This window comes from Quercus robur, chromosome 11 (assembly GCF_932294415.1).
Source record: "Quercus robur chromosome 11, dhQueRobu3.1, whole genome shotgun sequence".
Taxonomy (NCBI): Eukaryota; Viridiplantae; Streptophyta; class Magnoliopsida; order Fagales; family Fagaceae; genus Quercus; species Quercus robur.
The window spans coordinates 12,940,775-12,966,059 of NC_065544.1; the positions used below are offsets into that span (position 1 = coordinate 12,940,775).

The window sequence follows — 25,285 nt, forward strand, 5'->3', positions numbered from 1 at the left end:
CCTTAAATTTATATATATATATATATATAATTTAAAATTTTTTTTTTGTGTAGCCTTCAAAACAAATTTGAGAACATCCTCAATTTTTTTTTATGCCAATAAAATTAAATTTTGATTTATAATTTGTTATATATTTCGTGGATGAAGAATTGTTTGGTTGTGTATACTGAAAGAGATATAGCTTGTAGTATTGATAATGAGACTATTATGCACTGATTTCAAAGTATAAAAACTCGTAGAAGGCAATTGTAAACTTTATGTATCTGCGTATTTTTTTATTGTTGTTATTGTCAATATATGAATTTCTCTTTTTATTAGATGATATAATTTAAGCGAAAATGCACTTTTGATCCCTACATTTTGGTCACAAAATTGATTTTACTAGTAATGTAATCTCTAAAAAAAGAAAATCGATTTTATTTTAGTCACTGTCGTCAACTCATTAACAAAAATCTCCTAGGTGTAGAAAGAGTGTCCTACTAGTTGACATGGCGCTGATGAGACCATTAAAATATTATTAAAAAAAATTCTTTGACATTTTTTTAATGACACGTCAGATTTAAATTAATAAAACATTAAAAAATTTAAATTAATAAAACATTAAAAAAAAAGGTCAGATCAGAAAATTCAAAAAAAATTAAAAAATAAACATTAATATAATTATATTTTATTTTATTTTTTAATTTTTTTTTCGTAAGAACATTTCTTCTTTTCCTAAACATGAACTTCATGTTCTTCCCCGGCAAACAAACCATAGCAAACCCAAAAATTTTCTTAAGAAACAAACACACAAAAAAACCCAAAAAATTCAGCTCAAAAACAAAATCATAAATCTCAAATCCACCATTTTTTCAAACACCAGCAAAATCATAAAATCCCAAAGCCCCAAAGTACCAAATTAATCCAAAAATACAACATAACCAACCCAAAAAAAAAAAATCTCAAACCCAGAAAAACCCATCTCGGGCAAGTTAAACCCAGAAAATCTAGCAATCCCACCTCAGAACCCAGAAAGTCGAACCAAGAAATCCACCTTAGAACCCAGCAAACCTACCTCAGAACCGAGCAAATCCCACCAAGTCGAACCAAGAAATCCACCTCAGAGCAAACCCACCAAGTAGAACCCAACAATCCAACAAGTCGAACCAGGAAACCCACCTCAAAACCCACCAAGTCAAGCCCAACAATCCAGCAAGTTGAACCAGGAAACCCACCTTAGGGTTTTCCACAAAGAGAGAGCGAGAGAGAGAAGATGGATCTGATGCAGAAGCTTCATAAAGTGTTAACGGTGGAGAGAATCACAGGTCCTCGCACCGTCTCTGCCTTTAAGAGAAAGGCATTCTCAGCGTCTCCGAGTTTGTTATCGCCGGCGATAACCACGTCTCCAAATGCCCTACCTGGTCCTGGTACTACATCATCTTCCCGTTCCAAAAACCTAATCAAAATTTTCCAATTTCCAAAATCCATACTTCAGTTTTACCTTTTTATACAATACCCAGCAAATCCACCGAGAGAGAGAGAGAGAGCTTCAATATTTTTGGGTGAACAGAGAGCTTCAATCTTTAATCTAAAAAAAGTAATTTTTTTTTTGTTTGTTTTTAATTAAAACTAAAACTGTGGAATTAAAATGTTTTTGAATTTTCTGATCTGGCCTTTCGTTTTAATGTTTTATTAATTATACCTAACGTGACATTTAAAAAATGTCAAAGAAACTTTTTTAATAATATTTTAATTATCACGTTAGCACCATGTCAGTCAGTAGGACACTTCATCTACCACGTAAGAGATTTCTTTTAGTGGGTTGACGGCAAAGACTAAAATAAAATCGTTTTTCTTTTTTTAGGGACTATATTAGTAGTAAAATCATTATATGAAACAAAAAGGGAATTGGTCCAAAATGTAGGGATTAAAAGTACATTTTCGCCTACAATTTATGCTTTTTAAATAATACCCTAAAAAAAAAGGTTTGGAATCCGTCGCTCAATGTAGTAAAACTTGAAGTACCTGTAGAACTACTCATATATGTTATATCTTTTCAGCACATGTTTGAGAGGAGCATTTCTCATGGCCGGTTCAACAGTAGATGCAAGAGATGCAATCGCCGAAGGTCCCCAAATAAAAGAAGGCCCCACTTGTAAAAAAAATTTATATATATAATATATTTATTTATATATTTTAGTTAAAAAAATTTTAAGCATTTTTATTGGTCAATAAAATGCATTAAAAAGGCCCCATTGTATCCTAAAATGCAAAAGATTAAAAAGGAAAAAAAAAAGTCAAAGTTCAGCTAACACAATCAAATTTTAGGAGACAAATGTATTAACTCATTATTGAAATATGCTAAAATTAAAATTAATAGCAGACAAATTCATTAATAATATAACGTAATTGTCTTGAAATATGCTAAAATAGAGATTATAAATGTTAAAAACAAAAGAAAAACCTCTCATCTCTCTGCCTCTCCATCTATATTCTTACAGTCTTACCTTTCTTTTCTTTTCTTCATCTTCACCTTGATTTTTGATCTTTTTCCATCAACTTAGTCAGCCCCTCTAGCTTAAAATTTTTATTTGTTGATTCCAGCATATCAGTCTACCAGCTGGCAGTCACAGAAGGTATTCTTCTGCTCAGGGCCGGCTCAACAAGTTTTGGGGCCTTATGCGAAAATTTTAAATGGGGCATTTTTATAATTAAATATTAATAAAATAAAATATATTTATATATTGAATTTTTTATTTAAAATCTATTTTTCTTGCTTTTTGAGATGCAAAATTACTAATTAAGTTTTTGTATTTAAGTTCCTCTAACATTTCTTTTTCAATTGATAATATAGCTAATCCACTTAATCTTTCTTGTGACATAGTAGACCTTAAATAAGATTTTATTAATTTTAATTTTGAAAAACTTCTTTCTGCAGATGCAACCGTAACAGGTATTGTTAGTAATATTCTATAAGCAATATATGCATTTGGAAAAGAATCTAATCTTTTTAAATAATTAAGTACATTAATTGGAGTATTTTCATCTATTAGCACAACTTCTTTTAAAACTATTAGTTCTAAATATAAATTTAAGCCATTAATATCATAATAAACATCATGTTTGAGAAAACTTTCAAGATTAAGACAATATTTTTTCAAACTATTATCATCTAGTGCTTTTAGTTTTTCAAAATTAAATAAAAAACCAAAAATATCCTCATATATTTGAAATTGTTCAAACCTACTTTCAATTGATGAAATAGCTTGATCTACTATATATAAAAAATAATTAATTCTAAAAGATTCTTCAACAGATTGTGTTATCTCATCATTGACATTCTCATCAAATTGTTTTTTTCTACAAATTATACGTTTTTCATGAAATATAGGCTCTATTTCCATTTTGATTGCAATCTCTTTAGATGAAATCATAGCAGATGTAAATCCATTTTCTCTATATTTTTTTTAAAAAAGATATGAGACCCTTTAGTTGATCTATGGCAACGTCAATATGTATGTCTTTCGATTGTAAATTTTTACTAACAGAGTTAACAGCAAATAATATATCATACCAAATAGTCATGCTTAACAAAAATTCAAAACTTTCAAGCTCATATGTTGCCAAACAATCAGCTTCACTTTTTGTTTTAGGATCTTCACTCGTTTTTGCTAATTGTAACAAAGCATCTCTTATTTCTAAAGCTTGAAATTTTATTGCTTTTACAGTTTCAATTCGACTTTCCCAATGTGTTTTTGACAATGGTTTAAGAGTAAAACTTGAAACATTATCTTGTAAAATTTTCCATCGCTTTGTGGAAGAAGAAAACAATGTATATATACGTTGTACTACTCCAAAAAAAGACATAGCTTTAGGACAAGAATTGGCCACATCACATAGCACAAGATTAAGATTATGACAACCACATGTGTAAAATGCTTTAGGGTTTATATCAATTATTCTTTTTTGTACCCCTTGCTTTTTTCCTTTCATATTAGACCCATTGTCATATCCTTGTCCACGTACATCATTAATATCAAGTTCAAGACTTTTTATTACACTTATAATTTCATTAAAAAGACCTTTTCCAGAAGTATCATCTACTTTTAAAAATTCTACAAAATGCTCATCTATTTTTATTGGACTAGTTGAAATATTCACACATCGTAATACTAGAGTCATTTGTTCTTGATGACTTACATCTGGAGTACAATCAAGTATAATTGAAAAATATTTTGCTTCCTTAATCTTTTTAATAATTTTACCTTTAATTTCATTTGCTAACAATTGTATCAATTCATTTTGTATATTATGTCCAAGATAATGATTATGAATTGCACCATGTTGAATACGTTGAACATGTTCTTGCATTACTGGATCAAATTCTGCAATCATTTCAATTAGACTTAAAAAATTTCCATTATTTTCTTGATAAATCTTTTCATTTTTTCCTCGAAAGGCCAAATTATTTTTTCTAAGATTTTTTACTACAGCAATAATTCTTAACAACACTTTTTTCCAATGATCTTTCTCTTTGTTTACTTGTTCTTGGAAATTTTTATCAGTTGTTTTATTTTTCAATAATCTCATTTCTAAATCAATCCAAGCATTCATGTTAGTAACATGCTCTTTGCTTGTTTCATGATTTTTAATCTTATTGCTAATATTTCTCAATCATTAGTTCCTTCATTAGTAAGTTGATTTGTACTATTACCATGTGTTGTTGAATTAAACAACTTGCAACAAAAACAAAATGCTTTATCCAAATCTTTTGAATACACTAGCCATCTTCTATCAAATTTCTCCCCATTTGATAATTTTTAAAATAAAATGTAGTAGAAAAATGTCTACGCTCTTTATCTAAAGGAAATTTTAGATCATTCTCTCTAATTGGACCCTTTTCTACTAATAAATCTCTTAATTTTGTATCAATATTTTCCCATTGACTTGGATCATAGATATTATTAGTAAGTAGGTTAGTCATTTTTTCATTTTCTTCTAAATTATTTTGTTTTTCATTATCAATTATTGTTACATCTGATGTTTCAACATTATTAAGACTATTTTCATTATTCTCTTTTTGTTGTATAATTTCATCATCTTCCAACTCTTTTTGATAAGTTTCTTGTTCATTTGTAATACTTTCACCCAAACTTTCTATTGTGTTTTTTTTAATACTAGTAACAAATTTATCCATAGATCCTTTTTGAGATTCAATTTGTTTTTCAATTTTTCTCTTTTTAAGAAGTTTTTCATATCCGGATAAATATTTTCTAGTAGACATTTATAATGAGAAAATATTTATTGTTAAATAAAACACAATTTATAATTAAAAATGATAATTTAACTAAAAATAAAATTTAAAGTATAGAACAATAGAACCTGGTTATTGCAATTTTTCTAAAACCGTGACCTCTTGAAAGTTTAAACCTGCACAAATAAAAATTAATTTAGTACATGATTTAATAAATTAGTGTCACTATAATACAAATGAGTTGATATAATATACATGAAATTATTTATTGGCATAATAATTTATAATGATAGATAAAGTGTCAGTTAAAAAAAAAAAAAAAAAAAGATGAGAAACCATCGGACCAAATAAGTGAATAACTGTGGTCTTTAACCAAAAAAAAAAAACTGTGGTCAGTGGTCTGTCACGTCACGTGACAGACCAATGACCATAGTACTCCTATTCAAATAAAAAGTGAGAACCATCCAGTCGGACCAGCCTTTTCTCCAATTTCTATGGCTAAGTTTTAAAGCAGAAAAAGTCCACAGAGGGGCAGAACAAAAAAACGTGTCCCATCCCATCAAACAGTTGTGCAGTGCGGTGAAAGTGTGACTAAAAATATATATAATATAAGTTAAAAGAAATAGAAGACCCTTGAGTCTTTATTTTCGGAAAGGCAAGGAGAAAGAGGTGAAGAAAGAACCGAAGCAGAAGTAAAAACTTAATTAGTAATTTTGTATCTCAAAAAGCAAGAAAAATAAATTTTAAATAAAAAAATTCAATATATAAATATATTTTATTTTATTAATATTTAATTATAAAAATGTCCCATTTAAAATTTTTACCTAAGGTCCCAAAACTTGTTAAGCCGGCCCATGATTTCTGCATTTGTAGAGCTTAAATTTTGGTTATGATGAAAGTGGAAGTATGGAAAACTTTGACAGAAATCTAGATTCAAACCATCAAATTTTGTCTTGTTTGGTTAACAATGCAAAACATTGAGCAAAAAGGTGGGGCCATCTACCTACGGACCTAGCTCACCAAATCACTTCTTCCCAAAGCTGGAAGAAAACTAAGGTGAAAACGGATAGGTGAGTCAAAATGACTTAATTGTCCTTACCAAGATTTTTTTTTCTCTTCTATTACCTCCCCCTTACAAGTGGCCACCAACTATCATTTTTGTCCGATTTCAAAAACTTTTCAAAAAATTCATACAAATTACATTTTTAATTCTCTTGTTTTATTTTTTAGCAAGGAGGAAATTTTTATATTTATTTTTCATCATTTTAATTTTCCATCATCCAACCAAACACACATGATGATAAACTAAAGTATTTTCTATCCTTCTACTTTTTCATTTTTTCAATCAAAGAGAGTCTTAATAGTTTTGTATTTTAGTGATATGGTTGGATTCATTCTTTATAGAGAACATGGATTCCCACTTTTTAAAGTGAAAAAATGATTAAAAATTGAAAATATTCATAATACTATGTTTGTAATTAAGATCGATTTTGGATATAGAAAAGAAAGAATTTGGCTTACTTCCAGTATTTTTTTAACTGGAGACTTCCTTTTGTTTTAAATACATAATGGCAAGGGTAGTGGATTTTAATATCCACATTTTATTTAGTTAGTGGATGATGTGACAATTTTCCTTAAAACAAAAGGAAATTCCAGTTAAAAAAGTATTAGAGATAAGCCGAACCCGAAAAGAAAACATTGGTAGTACATGCTCACATATATCTATGCAAGATTTTGTATAACGTACTTTACCTATATATTTTTTATTTTAAAAATACTTATTACACATTTTCCATTGTATATATTCTATTTTTACTTTAAGAATTATGCCGTTGTGAAAGGCTTTTGTAAATATTTAACATTTATAAATAGAAAATTTATAATGAGCTCATTTTACTTGTGCAAATGAATGCTTCACACAGAAGGATCAAACCAGGTAGATAACACAAAGGATGTTGGACATGGAGGAGGCCATTAAGGAGGAGGGAGGAGGGAGCAGGGAGCAGTGGCAAGGGTGGAGGTGACAAAGGTCATGGTGGAAACTAATGCCCAACTCTAGAACTTGAACTCAAATATATGTTTCGCTTTTGTAATGTAATAGAATTAATAAATATGCATGCAAAATTTTGGGCAACCAGATTTTGATGCTGAGTGTGTGATGCTTTTGAAATGCTTGAGATTTTGTTTTTGTGAATTGTCTATGTGAGTGCATCCTCTATCATTTTATCGTTTTTAGGAAGTCTACACCTACCATTGGTTTTCTAAGGAGTGATTAGTCACATATATCTATGGACTAAGGTTTTCTCAACTAAACTAATAACTTTTATACTTGGATTAGCTAGTGGACCATCTTACATGGGCTTTTAGAATGTGACTTAAGGTGGGACCAAAGAAAAAATAAAAACACTATCTCAAATGGGCCTTGAATCTCCTTGTAACTAATGACTAACCCAAAGTTACAATTAATCATAATTTATTTTACTAAAAAATTATGGTGGCAATCTAGGTTGTTATTAAATCAAAGATTTATACCAAGACTCTATTATATTCGCATTTTCCCCCTCCATAAAATCATTTATAGTGAAACAAAAAAAGTCTACAGTTTAATCTTTTGATTATTCTTACATTTATGAAATTTATATTTAGAAACTCTTAATTAAAGTGGTCAGACCCAACACACAAAATAACCAATTCTCATTAAACCTATCTCAATGGAATGTTTTGTGTCTCTAAAAACAAATTATGGATTCCGTCTTGAGAATATGTGTTCCTAGAACACTATGTGTAATTGCCTAACATACTAATGTTTTGACCATGCAAGATCTCACTTCGGTATACATCAAAGCAAGAAAAATTCATGTTCGAATTCATCATCCACTCAAAATTGAGAGTCTATGCAAATAGTAGTCATGATATATATATTTGTTCACATAGCCATATTAATAGAATAATAAATCTCATAGTGATCTAGTTTAATGTATCCCACACAATTTAAAAACACCAATATATCAGTTAATCATAATTCTCCACTTTCATGATTAAGACAAATCCTCATAATTTATATGCTTTAGTCTTTGCAGATGAAACGCCTAATTTCATCACCAACTTTGAACATAGGTTAATAAGTTTATGAGAAACTTATGATTTAGATATTCTGTGTTCAGATTTCATTATCATACCTAAATCACATACAATGCATCTCATAGATTAGAATATATAAAATTCAAATATTCATGCAAAAAACAATCTTAGAAAATAAAACAACTTTTATTATTAAAAAATAATGCTATTCAATTGAGTTTTAAGGCACTACTCCTAACAGTGATTATCTCAATATGATGATGTTTCTATGTTTGGTTAACAAATTTATCAATTAAGGAAGTAATTGAGAATATTCTTTCAAATATAATAAAATGGAGGAAAAGAATACATGTGACTGGCCTTGTTCCTAATTATATGTTGAGGACCCATAGTTAACCCCAAAAATTTGGAATTAAGGCTTGTTGTTGTATGATAGAGGCTTGGTGAATGTGTCGATCGGGTCAAAATCATGTACAAGTTGAAAATAGGTCTGAGTAAAATAAGTTGCTATTTGAGGCCTTCTCATAGGTATGTATTTATAGAACAACCACACCCTTTCAGTAACAAGTATGTCTGAATATGTGACCCCCATATCTAATTTGGATATTGTCCAAGTGTGTGTTGTGTGGGTGTGTTGATTCCTATATTGGGCATTTACTTGGTAGATTTGAGCTTTATTAACAATTACAAAAATCCTCAATTTTGACTAGTCCCTTTGAGGTATAATGCATATAGGTAGTAAGCAAGGACCCACCCAACCCAAAGGGTTAGTTGGATGTTTGGGTTGGGTTCAGTTCAAACGAGTGGGTCTCATTTAGGTTTAGGGTCAGTATGATGTTAATCCCGACCCACTTGATCTAATTTTTTTTTTCTTTTTTAAATACTAGTTAACAAATTGTTGGGCTTGAATAATTTTAGGGGTGTAATTTGCAAATTTAGGAATGTAATTTGCAAACACCCTAAACTTTAGGGTGTAATTTGTCATTTACACTAATTTTAAATAGAAAGAATACAAAGTCCAAAACAACCCCCTCTCACACAAAAACACACACACCTAAAAATAAAAATAAATAAATAAAAGAGGAAGAGATCCACAATCTAACCTGAGACTCGACTGACCCACACATCAAATCGAACTTTTGGGCCAATTAAAAAGTACATGTTTGAGTTTTATCAGGTTGAGGTACAGGTCGGGCCTGAAACCGACCGGTACTTAGCCCTAAACACAAATACGGCAAACACTTTTCTTTGGATCATTACATAATATTTTGATACTTATAAACCATTCAGAATCCATTTTGTTTTTTGAATTGTTATGCTTGTGTTTTAAATACCATCTTTGCATTGTTATGTTATAAGTATCTTTCTCTAATTCTGGTTCATCTTGATTTTTAGGAATCCAAATGTGATGTACTGAAGGTTATCATGTATTGCAATGTATGTTAGGAATTCTGATGTGTTTGTTTAGTTAGTGAGATAAGCTGAAGCTGATGTCAGTTAGTTATGTTGATGTCAGAGTTTCAATTAGTTAGTACTCTTTAGGCGGGAAATTTCAAGTGTTGGGGAGGGAGAACTGTATATAAGAGGACTAAGAATGAAGGATATCCAGAAAATTAACCAAGCTTGTTCTTTCTATTCTTCTCAAGTTCTCCCTATTGCTCAGGAGGTGGTTACCCTCGAAGTAACTCTCATTTTCTTTCTCATTTTCATTCTTCTTTTCATCCATTTCTGAATTGCTAAGAACTTAACACTGATCTTCATCTTCTAGATCATGGATTAGTTATTGAATCATTGTTGATGAGATTATGATTGCTCTACCGTACATTAATGACAAAAAATGTTCTAACTATACAATTGGGTCTCCAGAAACGCCAAGATTGCCAAAAAAGCAGCACAAACATCTTCGTCCAATACATGCTCTGCAGGGGAATGACTTAAGCCTCCACGACACTGGACAAACAGCATTCCAACTTGTTCAAGTTTTTGCAGATTATTATCACTTAACATGAAATATCACCTCCTAAAAGTCGACAATGAAGCAAAACAGGACAAACCTTTGTTAAATGAGACATGGCCATTGCATCATGGCCCGCACCACTCATTAAGGCAGGTGTTTCATCTTGAATGTCACCGGCCATTTTCCTGAGTGCAGAGTAAGCCGCAGACTTCAGCTGAGAACTCAATTCAGAATCACAAACCACTGCATTCACATCATGCTGAAATGTCCACAGCAAACCAGGTTATTGATTATGAGGGTTACAAAAGAAATGCATAATGAGATGAAGTCCCAGACCTTACGATTGATGATACATGAAACAGAGCCCTCTCACATATTTTATACATCTGATTAGATAATTCATATATAACAGCTTCACGTCCCATGTCATCAATTGCTCGTAAATCCACAGTGAATGTCACCTTTTTCCAACAAGTCCATTGTGAATTCAGACATTATCAATAAGCAACAAGGTATCCCAATTTGGGCTTTGTTATCAAGATCAGCATAGTCATAGATAAAAGTTCTTACCTGGCCTGGAATGACATTACTTGCACTTGGCCATGTTGATATCTCTCCAACAGTACAGACTAGAGAACTGGAAAGTGATTCCAGTGATATATCATTGCAATGACCATCATAAGATAGAAAATCTTTAGGGATTTTGCAGGCACTTTCCAACAGTACTATTAATTCAGCAGCAGCAGCCATAGGATCCTGACGCATAGACATAGGAACAGTTCCGGCATGCCCCTGTGAACCTCTCACTGTAACCTGCAATTATATATGTGGAACAAAAACATCAACAACCAAAGATCATATCAATTCTGATATAAGATCAGCATCTGCATATTATCATTGATTTACATTTATCTTTACATGCTCCAGGCAGAAATGTGTAGAGTTGAAAATTCTATACAAAAATTAACTTTAGCCTATCCTAGGTGTTTTGTTAAAATTCCAAAAACGAGACACTATGCTTCCTTTTCATTGTTTTCTTTATATCTTAATTTGTTTAACAAACTACAGTTTGTAGTTTCGTGTATTTAATATATAGACCTTACAAGACCAAGTTCTGGTATAAAATCCTGAGCTGGTAAAGAAAGTTTCCATCTGGCACTCCAATTCTTACATGAGCTTGGCGAAACTCATACTCAAAATAATAAAGGCACAGTAAAAGCCTCACCAAAATCAAATCTGTCTGTTGTAAAGAATTGGAACAATGGTGCTGTACAACTGCAGGTAAGTTCTGAATAACAATAACTATTGGTATACTCCTTCACGATTGTTATATGGGCTGTACTGAAGAAAATTCACTAAATATTGCCAAAAGGATGGAGAAACAGAACCAAATATCACAAGAAGGTGATAGGGAAGAAAGAGGATCACTACGAGTTTATATATTAACCCAAAAAAAAGGTTTTGATTTGGCATGGAATAGGACTGATATGGGAGCTAGAATGATTATAGAATAAAATTCACTTAGCTCAGACTCATATGCAAGTCATCGACATGCACACTTAAATTTGTACAATCATACAACATTTTCTCCGTTCCATTTTATTGATCTTATCTAGAAAATACAACTTTTTTATGGGAATATCATTTAATGTATTGTCTTCTGATAAAAAGGTATAAATTTCCAAAACTATGCTACATAATTTAAACTCAAATAAAGCTAATGGAAAAAAGGGTATTGACTTTTGAATAAATGCAAGGGCAAGTTGTTTCTATTGACATATCAATGTAGACAATATTTTGAGACATCCCAAAATGGACTTGAAACCAATAAAATGGGATGATGGTAGTATATATGACAATCTTTTAGCAAGATTTAAAACTTTACAAACACTGAAAAGAAAATAAGCATAACAAAGGTAAGGAACTTATAAAATAATGTAATACAAAGGAGAACACAGGAAAAAAAAAACCAGATAGGAGAATTGCAAACATTTTAGATGGCAATATCATGCAAAATACAAGTAAACCTCTTTTCCTGTAAAAAAATAAAAAAATAAACACCGGAAGAATTTTATATACCTTTAGTCTTGTCTGGCCAGCTATATGCCTTTAACCACACCAAGAGGAAAACCAAGCCATTCTAGTGCTGGACCCTGTTCAATGTGAACCTGCAGCATCAACCCAATACAAGAACTGAATATGCACACCCAGAATACTAGAAGCTAAAATAATATAATTTATTGCTGAATACGAAGAGGATATTCAATACATCCTGGTTCACAAGATAACTGGTGTAGACTGTTATACCTCAATGTAACCCCAGACAGACCCTGGGTCATACTTGAGCTGTAACAAGTTTTCCTCTGTAATTTCTAGGGGGTTTTCCTTCAGAGCATCTTGCACTGTCACGCCACTAAAAAAGGATTATGCATGAATAAACTGATAATAACAGAATCATGAGTAGATATAAGCTCAAAGTTATTCAAGGAAACCTCTTGTCAGATATCTGCAAGGCTGTAACTGGTAAAACACCAGCTAAAGCAGCACTGCCCAAGAAAGTAGGGTGAAACCTCACTCCCTCCTCATCACTAAATGCAATCACCTGCAATAGTAGGAAATTCATTGACATCTATAATCAGAATTGTTGCATAGCCACCACCTCCAACATATAACAAATCTAAATTTACAGCTGAATCAGATTGCAGTGCTGTAAAAACAATTCAGGACAAGATTGAGTCTACATCAATTAAAGCTCTCGATGGAGAATAGAGTAAAAAATAAGAACTGATGTATTCAAGAGATCAGGTCTCACATATATGTTTCAGAGTCTCAAAATATATTTCCTTTGTATTTCATCCATGTAATCTATTTGTTTCACCAATAGCAGGATTTTAAATCTCTTCCCACGTTGTAACATGCTTCTCTTGCACATGAATGAGACTATACCATAATTTAAGCCAATGGAACCCAAAAGATGAAAAGCATATCCTAAATATTTTCCCTACAAGTTAAAAGGCAGATATAAAAAGGTTTTCCCAGATGTTACTGAAGAGACAAAGATTAATCTTCTTCCACTAAATATCAATCAAGACAAACAAAGTAAATATAATGTTTCAAAGTTGTTATCTTACTGACCTCAATCAGCCGCCTTAATTTTCCCATCGTCCCATTGACATTCAAAACCTTCAGAGCAGATAATGCAGAGATTATGCCTAGCGAACCATAAAATATACCAGCATCAACAACAGTATCCTATCATAAAGAAGGAATATCCCATATCAATATTGATGAAATATGTCTTCGTGGCATGTTCTCTGTGTGTGGGCGTGTATTTATGTGTTTGTATGCAAACTAAATATTAAATTAAAAAATAGGGGGAAAAAAAGAGAGCATCACCAGATGAGAACCAATCAACAGAGCCTCAGCACTTGCATTCATTCCCTCAACTCGACCGTGTAAATGGCCCAACTGGTCTACCCAACTCGAAATCAACATAAACATCAGTCGAACTTCCAACACAGTTTACAACATAAAAAGGTAGAGAGCTAACGTTCTCAAACCAGCATCCTCCATCCATCCATGAATAAGGTTACCAGCCCTCAAAGAAGCTGGACTCATGAATGTTCTCTCAAGATAGCCATCTGCGTCACTTACCTGCTTATGCAGGCAACAACATTAACATTCACAAATAACCACACAACACAAGTTACATATTGAGTAAAGTAAAGCCGAGGAAAATTCAATGCAGCTTTTTTCTTTAACTTATTGCAGTGGCCAGACTCAAGGGGTGATTACCATTTGAATGGTGATTATAGAAACATTGAAAGTTGAGCATTTTAATCTTAGGGGCAGGAGATATATGCGATGGTGTGATACAGACTATGTTTGATTGCAGACATATAACATATTTGTTCTGATTTATGCAAAATCATAGCTGTTTGAGGGTAAGGCAGCAAAATTTTAAGAGGATGTAAAAAAAAAAAAAAATCAACATTCAACATTGCCCAATTGGCTGAGAAAAAAGGCATTGAAAACCTTGAATGTTGTTGCAAAAATTGGATTCCTGTATTCCTTTCAGCATGTAACAGAAATTCAACTCGTATATCATTGAAGAAGTACATCATCTATAAATAATAATAATAATAACATACATCTTGCACTGTCACGCCACTAAAAAAGGATTATGCATGAATAAACTGATAATAAACAGAATCATGAGTAGATATAAGCTCGAAGTTATTCAAGGAAACCTCTTGTCAGATATCTGCAAGGCTGTAACTGGTAAAACACCAGCTAAAGCAGCACTGCCCAAGAAAGTAGAGTGAAACCTCACTCCCTCCTCATCACTAAATGCAATCACCTGCAATAGTAGGAAATTCAATGACATCTATAATCAGAATTGCTGCATAGCCACCACCTCCAACATATTACAAATCTAAATTTACAGCTGAATCAGATTGCAGTGCTGTAAAAACAATTCAGGACAAGATTGAGTCTACATCAATTAAAGCTCTAGATGGAGAATAGAGTCAAAAATAAGAACTGATGTATTCAAGAGATCAGGTCTCACATATATGTTTCAGAGTCTCAAAATATATTTCCTTTGTATTTCATCCATGTAATCTATTTGTTTCACCAATAGCAGGATTTTAAATCTCTTCCTACATTGTAACATGCTTCTCTTGACATGAACGAGACTATACCATAATTTAAGCCAATGGAACCCAAAAGATGGAAATCAAATCCACACCAAATACATGTTCTATTACACAATATTATTTAAATACGATTATTATAGAGAAAATAAACAGCAAGAATAAGATGAACAAGGTGTACTGTACATAATCAACAGTGTGCAAAAAGACAAAATGAAGTGCAGAAAGCTTCAAGCAAGTGCTTAATAACCTCACTTGAAATGGCAAAGTCCACGGCAGCAACAAAAGGAAGTGCAGAAGCCCATCATCTTCTCTTTAAATCCCATCATCTTTGACCCAATTCTCCTCCCATGCCACAAGCTTCCCTCATCAATATAATGACATTCTTCTTCCATACAACTTTTAAAACCAATCAAATCATCAAAGCGCAATAATTCAAGAAAAATTGAAATGATGTTGCTGTCTTGTTTCTCAAATTCACTGCCCATGATGAAACCTGTTTCACAAGGTTTTCTGCTTAGAGCCACTGCGCATGGAAATCACACTCTTCTCAAACCTTCACGCAGTCTCTCTCTAAGCCATGAGTTCCATATATGCAATCTCTCTCTCTCTCTCTCTCTCTCTCTCTCCACACACACACACACACACACACACATATTTTGCTTTGCTATGCAGAATTTTAACCACAACCAGCTATTTCTTAAGTCTGATTTCAGCCTTAAAATCCCTGACAGTTCTAATTATTAATGTAGGACAATGCCTGATGGTGTTAGACTAACTCACATACCTTCTAAAATTATATTCACAATTATGAGAATCAAATTTATTGGAAAAGGCCTATGAATCTCTACTGCAACACCAAACCAAGAAGAAATCTCCAAAGTCAAGAAATTTAGGATGACATAAAAGGTCTACCTTTGGATGGAGCTTAAAGGACACTATAACCTTGCTTTTTTCCTGCATAAACTTCATTGTTCATTACTTCTGTAATTTCAAGTCTTTTTCTTATACACCTTATGAACCAAGCTACAATTGTAAGCTAAAAACCTTGATTTCCCTATGCTTCATTATCTGACTTGTTGCCTGATTACAGAGCCCTAAAGTTTAAATAAGCACTAATTCTGACACCTAAGTTTTCCTATGCCTCAATTGGTTCTGCATATGAGATCAACTGAGATGTTCACATCATAAGAAAACAGCATAGAATAAAGAATTAAGCACATACCTAGGATGTTAGAAGTTTTTAGCAATCATCTCCTGTTTCCTGCTGGCACTCTTTCAAAAATTTTCTTTGCACTTCAAAATATCCCTGCGTAAAGAAATAGTAAATAAATTTTCCAAAACATCAGCATCAAAATAAAATAAAACACTATGAAAATGTCATTTCCGTTAAGCAAGAAATGGAAACAACTAAAAACATCGATAATTAAGAATTTTAAGTGGTTCAACCCAATTGACAATAAAGATTCTAGTAATTATTTTCTAGCTAAAACTCCAAAAAGGCCTTTGTCTGATTCTGAGGCAATCTTGTCTCATCACTCTCTCTCCCTCTCTATTTTTTTTTTCTTACTCTTCTTTTTTACTATCCATTTTGCATTTTTTCTGCAAAGTTTATAACCATATCTAGCTTTTCTTTAAGCTTAATCTCAACCTAGAAATCCTTAAACCCAATTATTAGTGCAGTGTAAGATGCCCCGAAATGACCAACTTGCAATATCTTCTTCAAACAGTATAATCAAGTTCATGATACCCCAAAATCATTGGAAATGGTCTGTGGATAGTGCAACAGATAAGAAAGAAGAAACAAGCAAGTTTAGAACACTAGGGACATTAAAAGAGGAGAAGTACCTTTGAATGCTATCTAAAAGACACTGTAACATTAATCTTGCCTTAGATAGTATGCCCCTCCTTAATTCATTAGTTCAATAATTCAAAATATTTTCTTATACCCATGTGAACCAAGCTATTATCGTAAACTATAAAATTTTAGTTTTGCCAGTAGACACAATAGGTCAATATTTTTCTTCACATGGCAACTCTTGTTTACCAAGAGAAGGTTGAAACAGGGGTTCTAGCACACTGAAGAAGTAGAAAGCCACAGTTGTAATCCTAATAATGCAGGTTGAAACAGGGGTTCTAGCACACTGAAGAAGTAGAAAGCCACAGTTGTAATCCTAATAATGCTACAGCTGATCACACAGGGCAGGAGGAGGTTATTAATAGAAGTACACGGATCATAAACATATTCTTAGAAAAAAAAAAAACGCACCAGTGCTACTTTTTTGTCTTTTCATCATCCATGTTTGAATCAGCCATTTTTTGTCTAGAAGAATATCGTGTACTAACTTCTGAAACGTCAAGAATAACTGCAAACATGCCCATAAAATGGAACCCAGCAAGTAAAAAAGTGTATATTTTTAAATGAAACCCGAAAAGATTTATATAAAATTTCATATTTTTACATAAAAACAACTAAAATCAAAACAAATTAACCAAATCCCAATTTCAAAGAATATATATATATATATAGAGTTTTGCTTATATAATACTTACGCTTTCTTCTTCTTTCCTATCTTCCCATTTGAAATCCTCTTGTTCTTTCTGCAATTTGAGCATCAATCACACATTCAGAAAGCCAGGCTATTTCTAGGTGAAGAAAAAGAAACTGGGGAAAAAGAAAACCTAAAGTTCTGTTTTTTAATTTTGTGTATGGAAAAAGAAATTATAGAGTTTTTTAATTTTGGTTTTGCTTGTGCTTTGAAAATATTGCGTCTAGAATTACAGAAATTATCAAAGAAGTTAAAAAAAAATAAATAAAAAAATAAAATAAAATCAGAGAAGAGTGAAGAACATACCAGGGAAGTGTATGCAGTAGTTCAATATATTCTAAGATTTGGGATGTGAGAAATCTTATCCCAATCCTCTCCTTTTTCCTTCTCGCATCTTTGCATTAATTGTGGGGAACAGCCCCTGATATCTAGGGTCTGTAAAGAGGTGAGGTGACTCATCCCTTCGGGAAGTGACGTCAGATTGGTACAGCCCTCAATATCCAAACTCTGTAAAGAGGTGAGGTGACTTATCCCTTCGGGAAGTGACGTCAGATTGGGACACCCCCCAATGGTTAATGTCGCAAGAGAAGTTAGGTTTTTAAACCACTCCTCAGGCAGAGACTCCAACTCCTCTGGAATTCCCCACAACTGCAAATACTTTAATTTGGAGAGAGGAGGGGAGAAGGAGGAGGAAGAGGAAGAGGAAGAGGACGGAAATGAAGAAGCCCTTCCTCCCCTATTATTCATCTCTATTGTCTCTTCCAATGCCTTCCAACTGCTATTCTTCAAAAGAAGCCTTCCTTCAAGATTTGGAAATAGCGGCATGCTAGTCATCTTAGGGCACTCCCGTAAAATAAGAGAAGAAAGACGCGGAAAGTACGGCATGTGTTGGTGATAGTGATTAGTTGATGATGATGATGATGATGATGATATTGTTGATGTCGTTGTTGCCTCATTCCCCTTATCCACACTCCTCCACCATCCCTTTAGATTATGACAATTACCAAGGGAGAGTGTTTGAAGGGATGGGAAAAATGTTGATGGTGATGCCAGTGAAGCAGATATCTCATCATTCATATCCCCCTCTGTCATGTACTCCAGACCATCCATATTCCAAATATCTAGTTTTTGGAGAGATGGGAATTGATACAACGGTGGCAAATATTGGCACTTCTTACAATTGTATATGCTTAATTCAACGAGATTTGTTAAGAATGAAAGCCAACTTGAAACTCTCACACCCATGTACCCGACCACTTTCAAAGATTTTAAATGCTCGTGTGGTTGGAGGCTATCCATGGAATTTTCATAATCACTGGCATCTACACCATCATCACTCTCTGGATTCCAGAATAATTCCAACTCACTGAGACGTTGCTTGTCCTTCAAATTTGCAGCCTCGAATTCTGGAGTGGCATCTTTCACCCGTGCCAAGTTTTCAATCACTAATTTTCCTCTCAGGTCATTTAGCTTGTTTAATTCCGCTAGCCCACCACAATGCTTGGAAGAAGCTACAGGACCCTCACTCACAACAAATAAGTTTAATGTTTGAAGAGAAGTCAATTGCCCTAATCCACATGGCATATGAGTCAATTCCTCACAATCTTCTAAGTCAAGGTGCTTAAGGCTAACCAATTTTTGAATATCTAACGGTAATTCCTTAAGCTCTCTACAATGACAGAGCTTTAATGTTTGTAAATTCACCAATTTTGTAATAGAACTAGGGAGAACTTCAATATCATTAGAGGAAAGGTCAAGGTACTTTAGATGCATCAAAGTACCTATGGTATTTGGCAACACCTTCATATTTAAACCATGTAGGTCTAATGCACGCAAGTATCTAAAAGTAGAAATAAGTTTTTTGAGAGTTGATTCTTCAATTGTTCCCTGATCATATTTCCACTCATCGTATGCCAATATAAATGTTCGTATCTTGTTTGCTCTAACCAACGTGCTTAAATTCTCCTCAAAGAATGAAACATTGTAAAATAAAAATGATAGATGGCGTCCTTTTTCTTTCACATTTTTTGCACTGGTATCAACTAGTATACAATCAGTCTTTGATACATATTGTGCAAGATCATGAATTAAATCATGCATTTTAAAACTCCTAATCATGCCTTCATCATCTTCTTTTGCTTCTTGGAAGAATGATCTCCAAAGTAGCTCCATGAAGTACTCATTGGCAACATGCTCTAGTTGATGACTCTCCTCTGATGATTGGATAAAACCTTGTGATATCCATAATTGTATCAATGTCAACTTATTGATCGAATAATCTTTGGGAAACAATGAACAATATGCAAAACAACATTTTAAATGCGATGGAAGATAATCGTAACTCAATTTTAAAATCGGCATAATACCATCTTTTAATTCAGTTACATCTGTGAGTTTAGTATTCTTGATGTATGACCACTCAGCTTCAGTTTTTTTGAATAAGACTTTTCCTATCGTCCTTATAGCAAGAGGCACTCCTCGACATTTTTCTACTATGTCCATCCCAATTGCTTTGAGGTTAGAATTGATGGTCTCCTGGCCTTTTTTAAATGCCATTTTCTTTAATAATGACCAGGATTGATCCCTTGACAAGCCTTCTAGAAAATAGGATGAGGTACTAGTAATCTCCACAACCTTCTTGGATCGTGTAGTTATCACCACCTTACTTCCCTTTGCACCACCCATTAATAAAATTTTCAAATTATACCAATTTTCACTATCCTCATTCCATACATCATCCAATATAAGTAAGTACTTCTTTTGGCAGAGAGTTTCACGAAGTTCATTTTGCAATGGATCCATGTCTAGGTTTTCGGGCTTTCTACCAGTTGTAGATCCAATTATCATTTCAACAATTTTTTTAATGTCAAAGACATCAGAGACACACACCCATATCTTCAACTCAAAATTAGTTCGGACCTTCTCATCATTGAATACATATTGGGCCAGTGTGGTTTTTCCTAGCCCACCAATTCCCACTATTGATATGAATGAAACATTATCTTCCACATCAAAGTCCAACAACAGATCTATGATGGCTTGCTTATCCTTTTCTCTCCCGATAACATCTTCATCAGGTACAAACGAGTGAGTTTCCCTCTCCCTAGTCACAGCCCGTGTCTCTAAAGGACGCTCTATCAATTTGAATTTGTTCCTATTATCTGCTATATCATTAAGCCTCTCCCTCATGGCTTTTATTTTGCAAGCCATCTTATGACTAAAAACCAGTTGGTTTGAACTTGAAAAGAAAATGCGTACCTTCTTTGCCATTTTATCACCACCCATCACCTTACGCCGAAACACATGAGTGGAGAACTCGCTCAGCAAGTCATCTGCATCAAAAACTACATCTCTGAGCCCGTTGAGCCAGTGCTCGACTTGTTTGTTCTGGACCTGCTGCTCCTCTGCATCCTGAAGCACAGCTTGAATAGTGAGAACAGTGTTGTTCATTTTTTCGAGCTCATCGCTGACACCCCAGATCGATCCAATCTGTTTGAGAGTGGAGGAGCCCAAGCTTTCAATGATCTTCCGTACAACGCCATACAGGATTGCATCGGCCATTTGTTCTTGTTGGATGAAAGAAAATGTATCAAGCTTAGCTGATAGAGAGTAGTTTGAGATATGAGAGGAGGAAGATTAAAGTGGCTGTGAAGAAGGAAGACTTGGCTAGTTATGTAAAGTCAAGAGTCCACTTAGAAATCAACAGATAAATGTGAACAACGGCTCCTCTGCTCAATAATTACTACTTTAACAACAGCCCCATGTACTCCTCAATAATGGTTTCTGTGAAGACAAAAGAAAAAGGCAAGAAGGCCCCAGTATTGCTCAATAATTGAGGGGAAAGTCACTATCTTTGATCCACCGAAGGAAAATAAGGATTATATACTGGGACATAAAGCTAAGGAAAAGTAGAGGTTCACAAATTTTGACACCATCCTCTGTATTTTTGGGTTATGATGGGTCCAGTCGAGCACTATCTCAAATGTTAATGCTATGTCAGTGAGACCAAAAAATTTCAATGCATTTGTAAAGCCAAATACTTTTAATATGTTTGAGATGAACATTTGTAGAGGCTCTTATTTTGGTTGGGGTGAAAATAGAAGGATGGAGAACCTTTGACAGAATTATAGGTAAAAAACATCAATTTTTGTCTTGTTTGGTTAACAATGTAAAACATGGAGCAAAAAGGTGGGGCCAGATACTTTCGGACCTAGCTCACCAAATCATTTTCTTCCCAAAGTTGGAAGAAAACTAAGGTGAAAATGTATAGTTAAGTCAAAATGACTTATTTGTCCTTACACACCAAGACTTTTTTTTTCTCTTTTATTATCTTCTTCTTTTTTTTTTTTTTTTTTTTTTTTTTTTTTTTTTTTTTTTTTCTCTTCTATTACCTCTCTTTCCCCCCACTCCCCCTACAAGTAGCCACCAACTATCATTTTTGTTTGTCTTTTCAAAAAATTCATGCAAATTACATTTTTCTTCCTCTAGTTTTACTTTTTAACAAAAAGGAGGAAATTTTTATATTTATTTTTCATCATTTTAATTTTCCATCATCTAACCAAACACACAAGATGATAAACTAAAGTATTTTCTATTCTTCCACTTTTCCATCTTTTCAATCAAATAGAGCCTTAATAGTTTTGTATTTTAGTGATATGGTTGGATTCATTTTTTATAGAGAACATGGATTCTAATTCCATTTCCCACTTTTTAAAGTGAAAAAGTGATTGAATATTGAAACTATTCATAATACTCACATGTACGTACGATTGATTTTGGATACAGAAAAGAAAACATTTGTAGTTCATGCTCACATATATCTATGCCAGATTTTGTATCACATACTTTACCTAGTTATTTTTTATTTTAAAAATACTTATAACACATTTTCCAATGTATATATTCTATTTTTACATTAAGAATTATGCTGTTGTGAAAGGCTTTTGTAAATTTTTAACATTTATAAATAGAAAATTTATAATGAGCTCATTTTACTTGTGCAAATGAATGCTTCACACAGAAGGATCAAACCAGGTAGATGACACAAAGGATGTTGGACATGGAGGAGGCCATTAAGGAGGAGGGAGCAGTGGCAAGGGTGGAGGTGACAAAGGTCTTGGGGGAAACTAAAGCCCAACCATAGAACTTGAACTCAAATATACGTTTGGCTTATGTGATGTAATGGAATTAATGCAAAATTTCGGAAACCAGATTTCGATGCCTAGTGTGTGATGCTTTTGAAATGCTTGAGATTTTGTGAATTGTGTATGTGAGTGCATCTTTTATCATTTTATCGGTTTTAGGAAGTCTTCATGTATCATTGGTTTTTTAAGGAGTGATTAGTCACGCATATCTAAAAATCCTTAGGGCTATTAAGCTAAACTAAGGACAATTTGAGGTTTACGCATTTAACTTGACTCTCCATTATCATATTCGACATGTTTTAGACTAAAGGTTGTTTTGTTACACCAACAGTTGGTTGTGTTGTATTGGTAGCCATTGGCTCTGATACTATGTATGGCTTTGCAAACAAAGACTAGAAAAAAATTTTTTGAAATATTATAGAAAGGTCTAGATTGAGGTTGAAGAAAACAGATAGAGAAGACTCGGATGAACTATTGCTATTATTATTGACTTAATGAATTCTGTACGATAGTAGAGGGCTTTTATACAATTAACGTTGAGGTAGTAGATTTCAAAACAAATTAATGTTGCAGCTTTGTTGATCTTGATAACACCTTGATCGTCACCTAAATGACCAATAGAATCCTAAGAGTGTGGGCTCTCTTCCTTAATAATCAAATCCACTAGCCTTGTTTGTTAGGGAGTGTGAGAGAACTTTATTATTATTATTATTTTTTTTTTAATACAAGATAGAAAATTGTACTCTATCTTAGTCTAAGTTTATATGTATGTGAAGCTCCTTCTTTGAGACTTGAGCCCCAACACTTGCTCCCCACACCTCACAATCACTTAAATTTGTGGAATGATCATCGCATCAAAAATGCGCGGTGGTCTTTCTTTTTCTTTAAACGTTCTATAGAGTATAGACTAGGGTTTTCTCAACTAAACTAATAACTTTTATACTTGGATTAGCTAGTGGGCCATCTTACCTGGGCTTTTAGAATGTGATTTGAGGTGGGACCAAAGAAAAAATAAAAACACTATCTCAAATGGGCCTTGAATCTCCTTGTAACTAATGACTAGCACAAAGTTACCATTAATCATAATTTATTTTACTAAAAAATTATGGTTGCAATCTAGGTTGTTATTAAATCAAAGATTTATCCCAAGACTCTATTATATTAGCATTTGGCCCCTCCATAAAATCATTTATAGTGGAACAAAAAAAGTCTACAGTTTAATCTTTTGATTATTCATATATTTATGAAATTTAAATTTAGAAACTCTTAATTAAAGTGGTTGGACCCAACACACTAAATAACCAATTCTCATTAAATCTATCTCATTGGAATGTTTTGTGTCTCTAAAAACAAATTATGGATTCTGTCTTGAGAGTATGTGTTCCAAGAACACTATGTGTAATTGCCTAACATTCTCATGTTTTGACCATGCAAGACCTCACTCTGATATACATCAAAGCAAGCAAAATTCATGTTTGAATTCATCATCTACTCAAAATTGAGAGTCCATGAAAATAGTAGTCATGATTTATATATATATATATATATATATATAAGTTCACGTGACTATATTAGTAGAATAATAAATCTCACAATGATCTAGTTTAATGTATCCCACATAATTTAAATACACCAACATATTTGTTAATCAGAATTCTCCACTTCCATGATTAAGATAAGTTCTCATCATTTATATGTTGTAGTCTTTGTAGATGAAATGCCTAATTTCATCACCAATTTCGAACTAGATTAATAAGTTTATGAGGAACTTATGATTTAGATCTTCTGTATGCGGATTTCATTCTCATACCTATATTAAATACAATGCCTCTCATAGATTAGAATATATAACATTCAAATATTCATGCAAAAAACAATCTAAAAAATAAAACAACTTTTATTATTAAAAAAAATAATGCCATTCAATTGAGTGTTAAGGCACTACTCCTAACAATGATTATCTCAATATGATGATGTTTCTGTGTTTGGTTAACAAATTTATCAATTAAGAAAGTAATTGAGAATACGCTTTCAAATATAATAAAATGGAGGAAAAGAATACATGTGACTGGCCTTGTTCCTAACTATATGTTGAGGATCCATAGCTAACCCCAAATTTTAATTTGGGATTAAGGCTTGTTGTTGTATGATGGAGGCTTTGTGAATGTGTCAATCGGGTCAAAATCATGTACAAGTTGAAAATAGTTTTGAGTAAAATAAATTACTATTTAAGGCCTTCTCGTAGGTATGTATTTATAGAACAACCGTACCCTTTCAGTAACAAGTGTGTCTGAATATGTGACCCCCCAGATCTATTTTGGATATTGTCTAAGTGCGTGTTGTGTGGGTGTGTGATGAGTCCCATATTGGGCATTTACTTGGTAGATTTGAGCTTTATTAACAACTATAAAAATCCTCAATTTGACTAGTCCCTTTAAGGTATAACACATATAGGAGGTAAGCAAGGACCCACCTAACCTAAAGGGTTAGTTGGATGTTTGGGCTGGGTTTGGTTCAAACAAGTGGGTCTCATTCAGGTTTCAAGTCAATATCGTGTTAAACACGACACACCCGATTTAATTTGTTTTTTTTTTTTTTCTTTTTTTAATACTAGTTAACAAATTGTTGGGCTTGAATAATTTTAGGGGTGTAATTTAAAATTTTAG

General features: G+C 32.9%; 1 protein-coding gene and 1 pseudogene across 1 annotated transcript in view; both read right to left on the bottom strand.

Annotated features, from left to right (window-relative positions):
• Positions 1-9,903: 9,903 nt before the first annotated feature.
• The window catches only part of LOC126705691 (allantoate deiminase 2-like), a 45,247-nt pseudogene continuing 29,865 nt past the window's right edge, over positions 9,904-25,285 (bottom strand).
• Positions 17,782-25,285, bottom strand: part of LOC126705686 (disease resistance protein RGA2-like) — a 43,531-nt gene continuing 36,027 nt past the window's right edge. Inside the window, exon 3 of the mRNA XM_050404831.1 lies at positions 17,782-18,596. Coding sequence (XP_050260788.1) covers positions 17,803-18,596 — 794 coding nt within the window. The 3' untranslated portion in view covers positions 17,782-17,802. The remainder of the gene's footprint in view (positions 18,597-25,285) is intronic.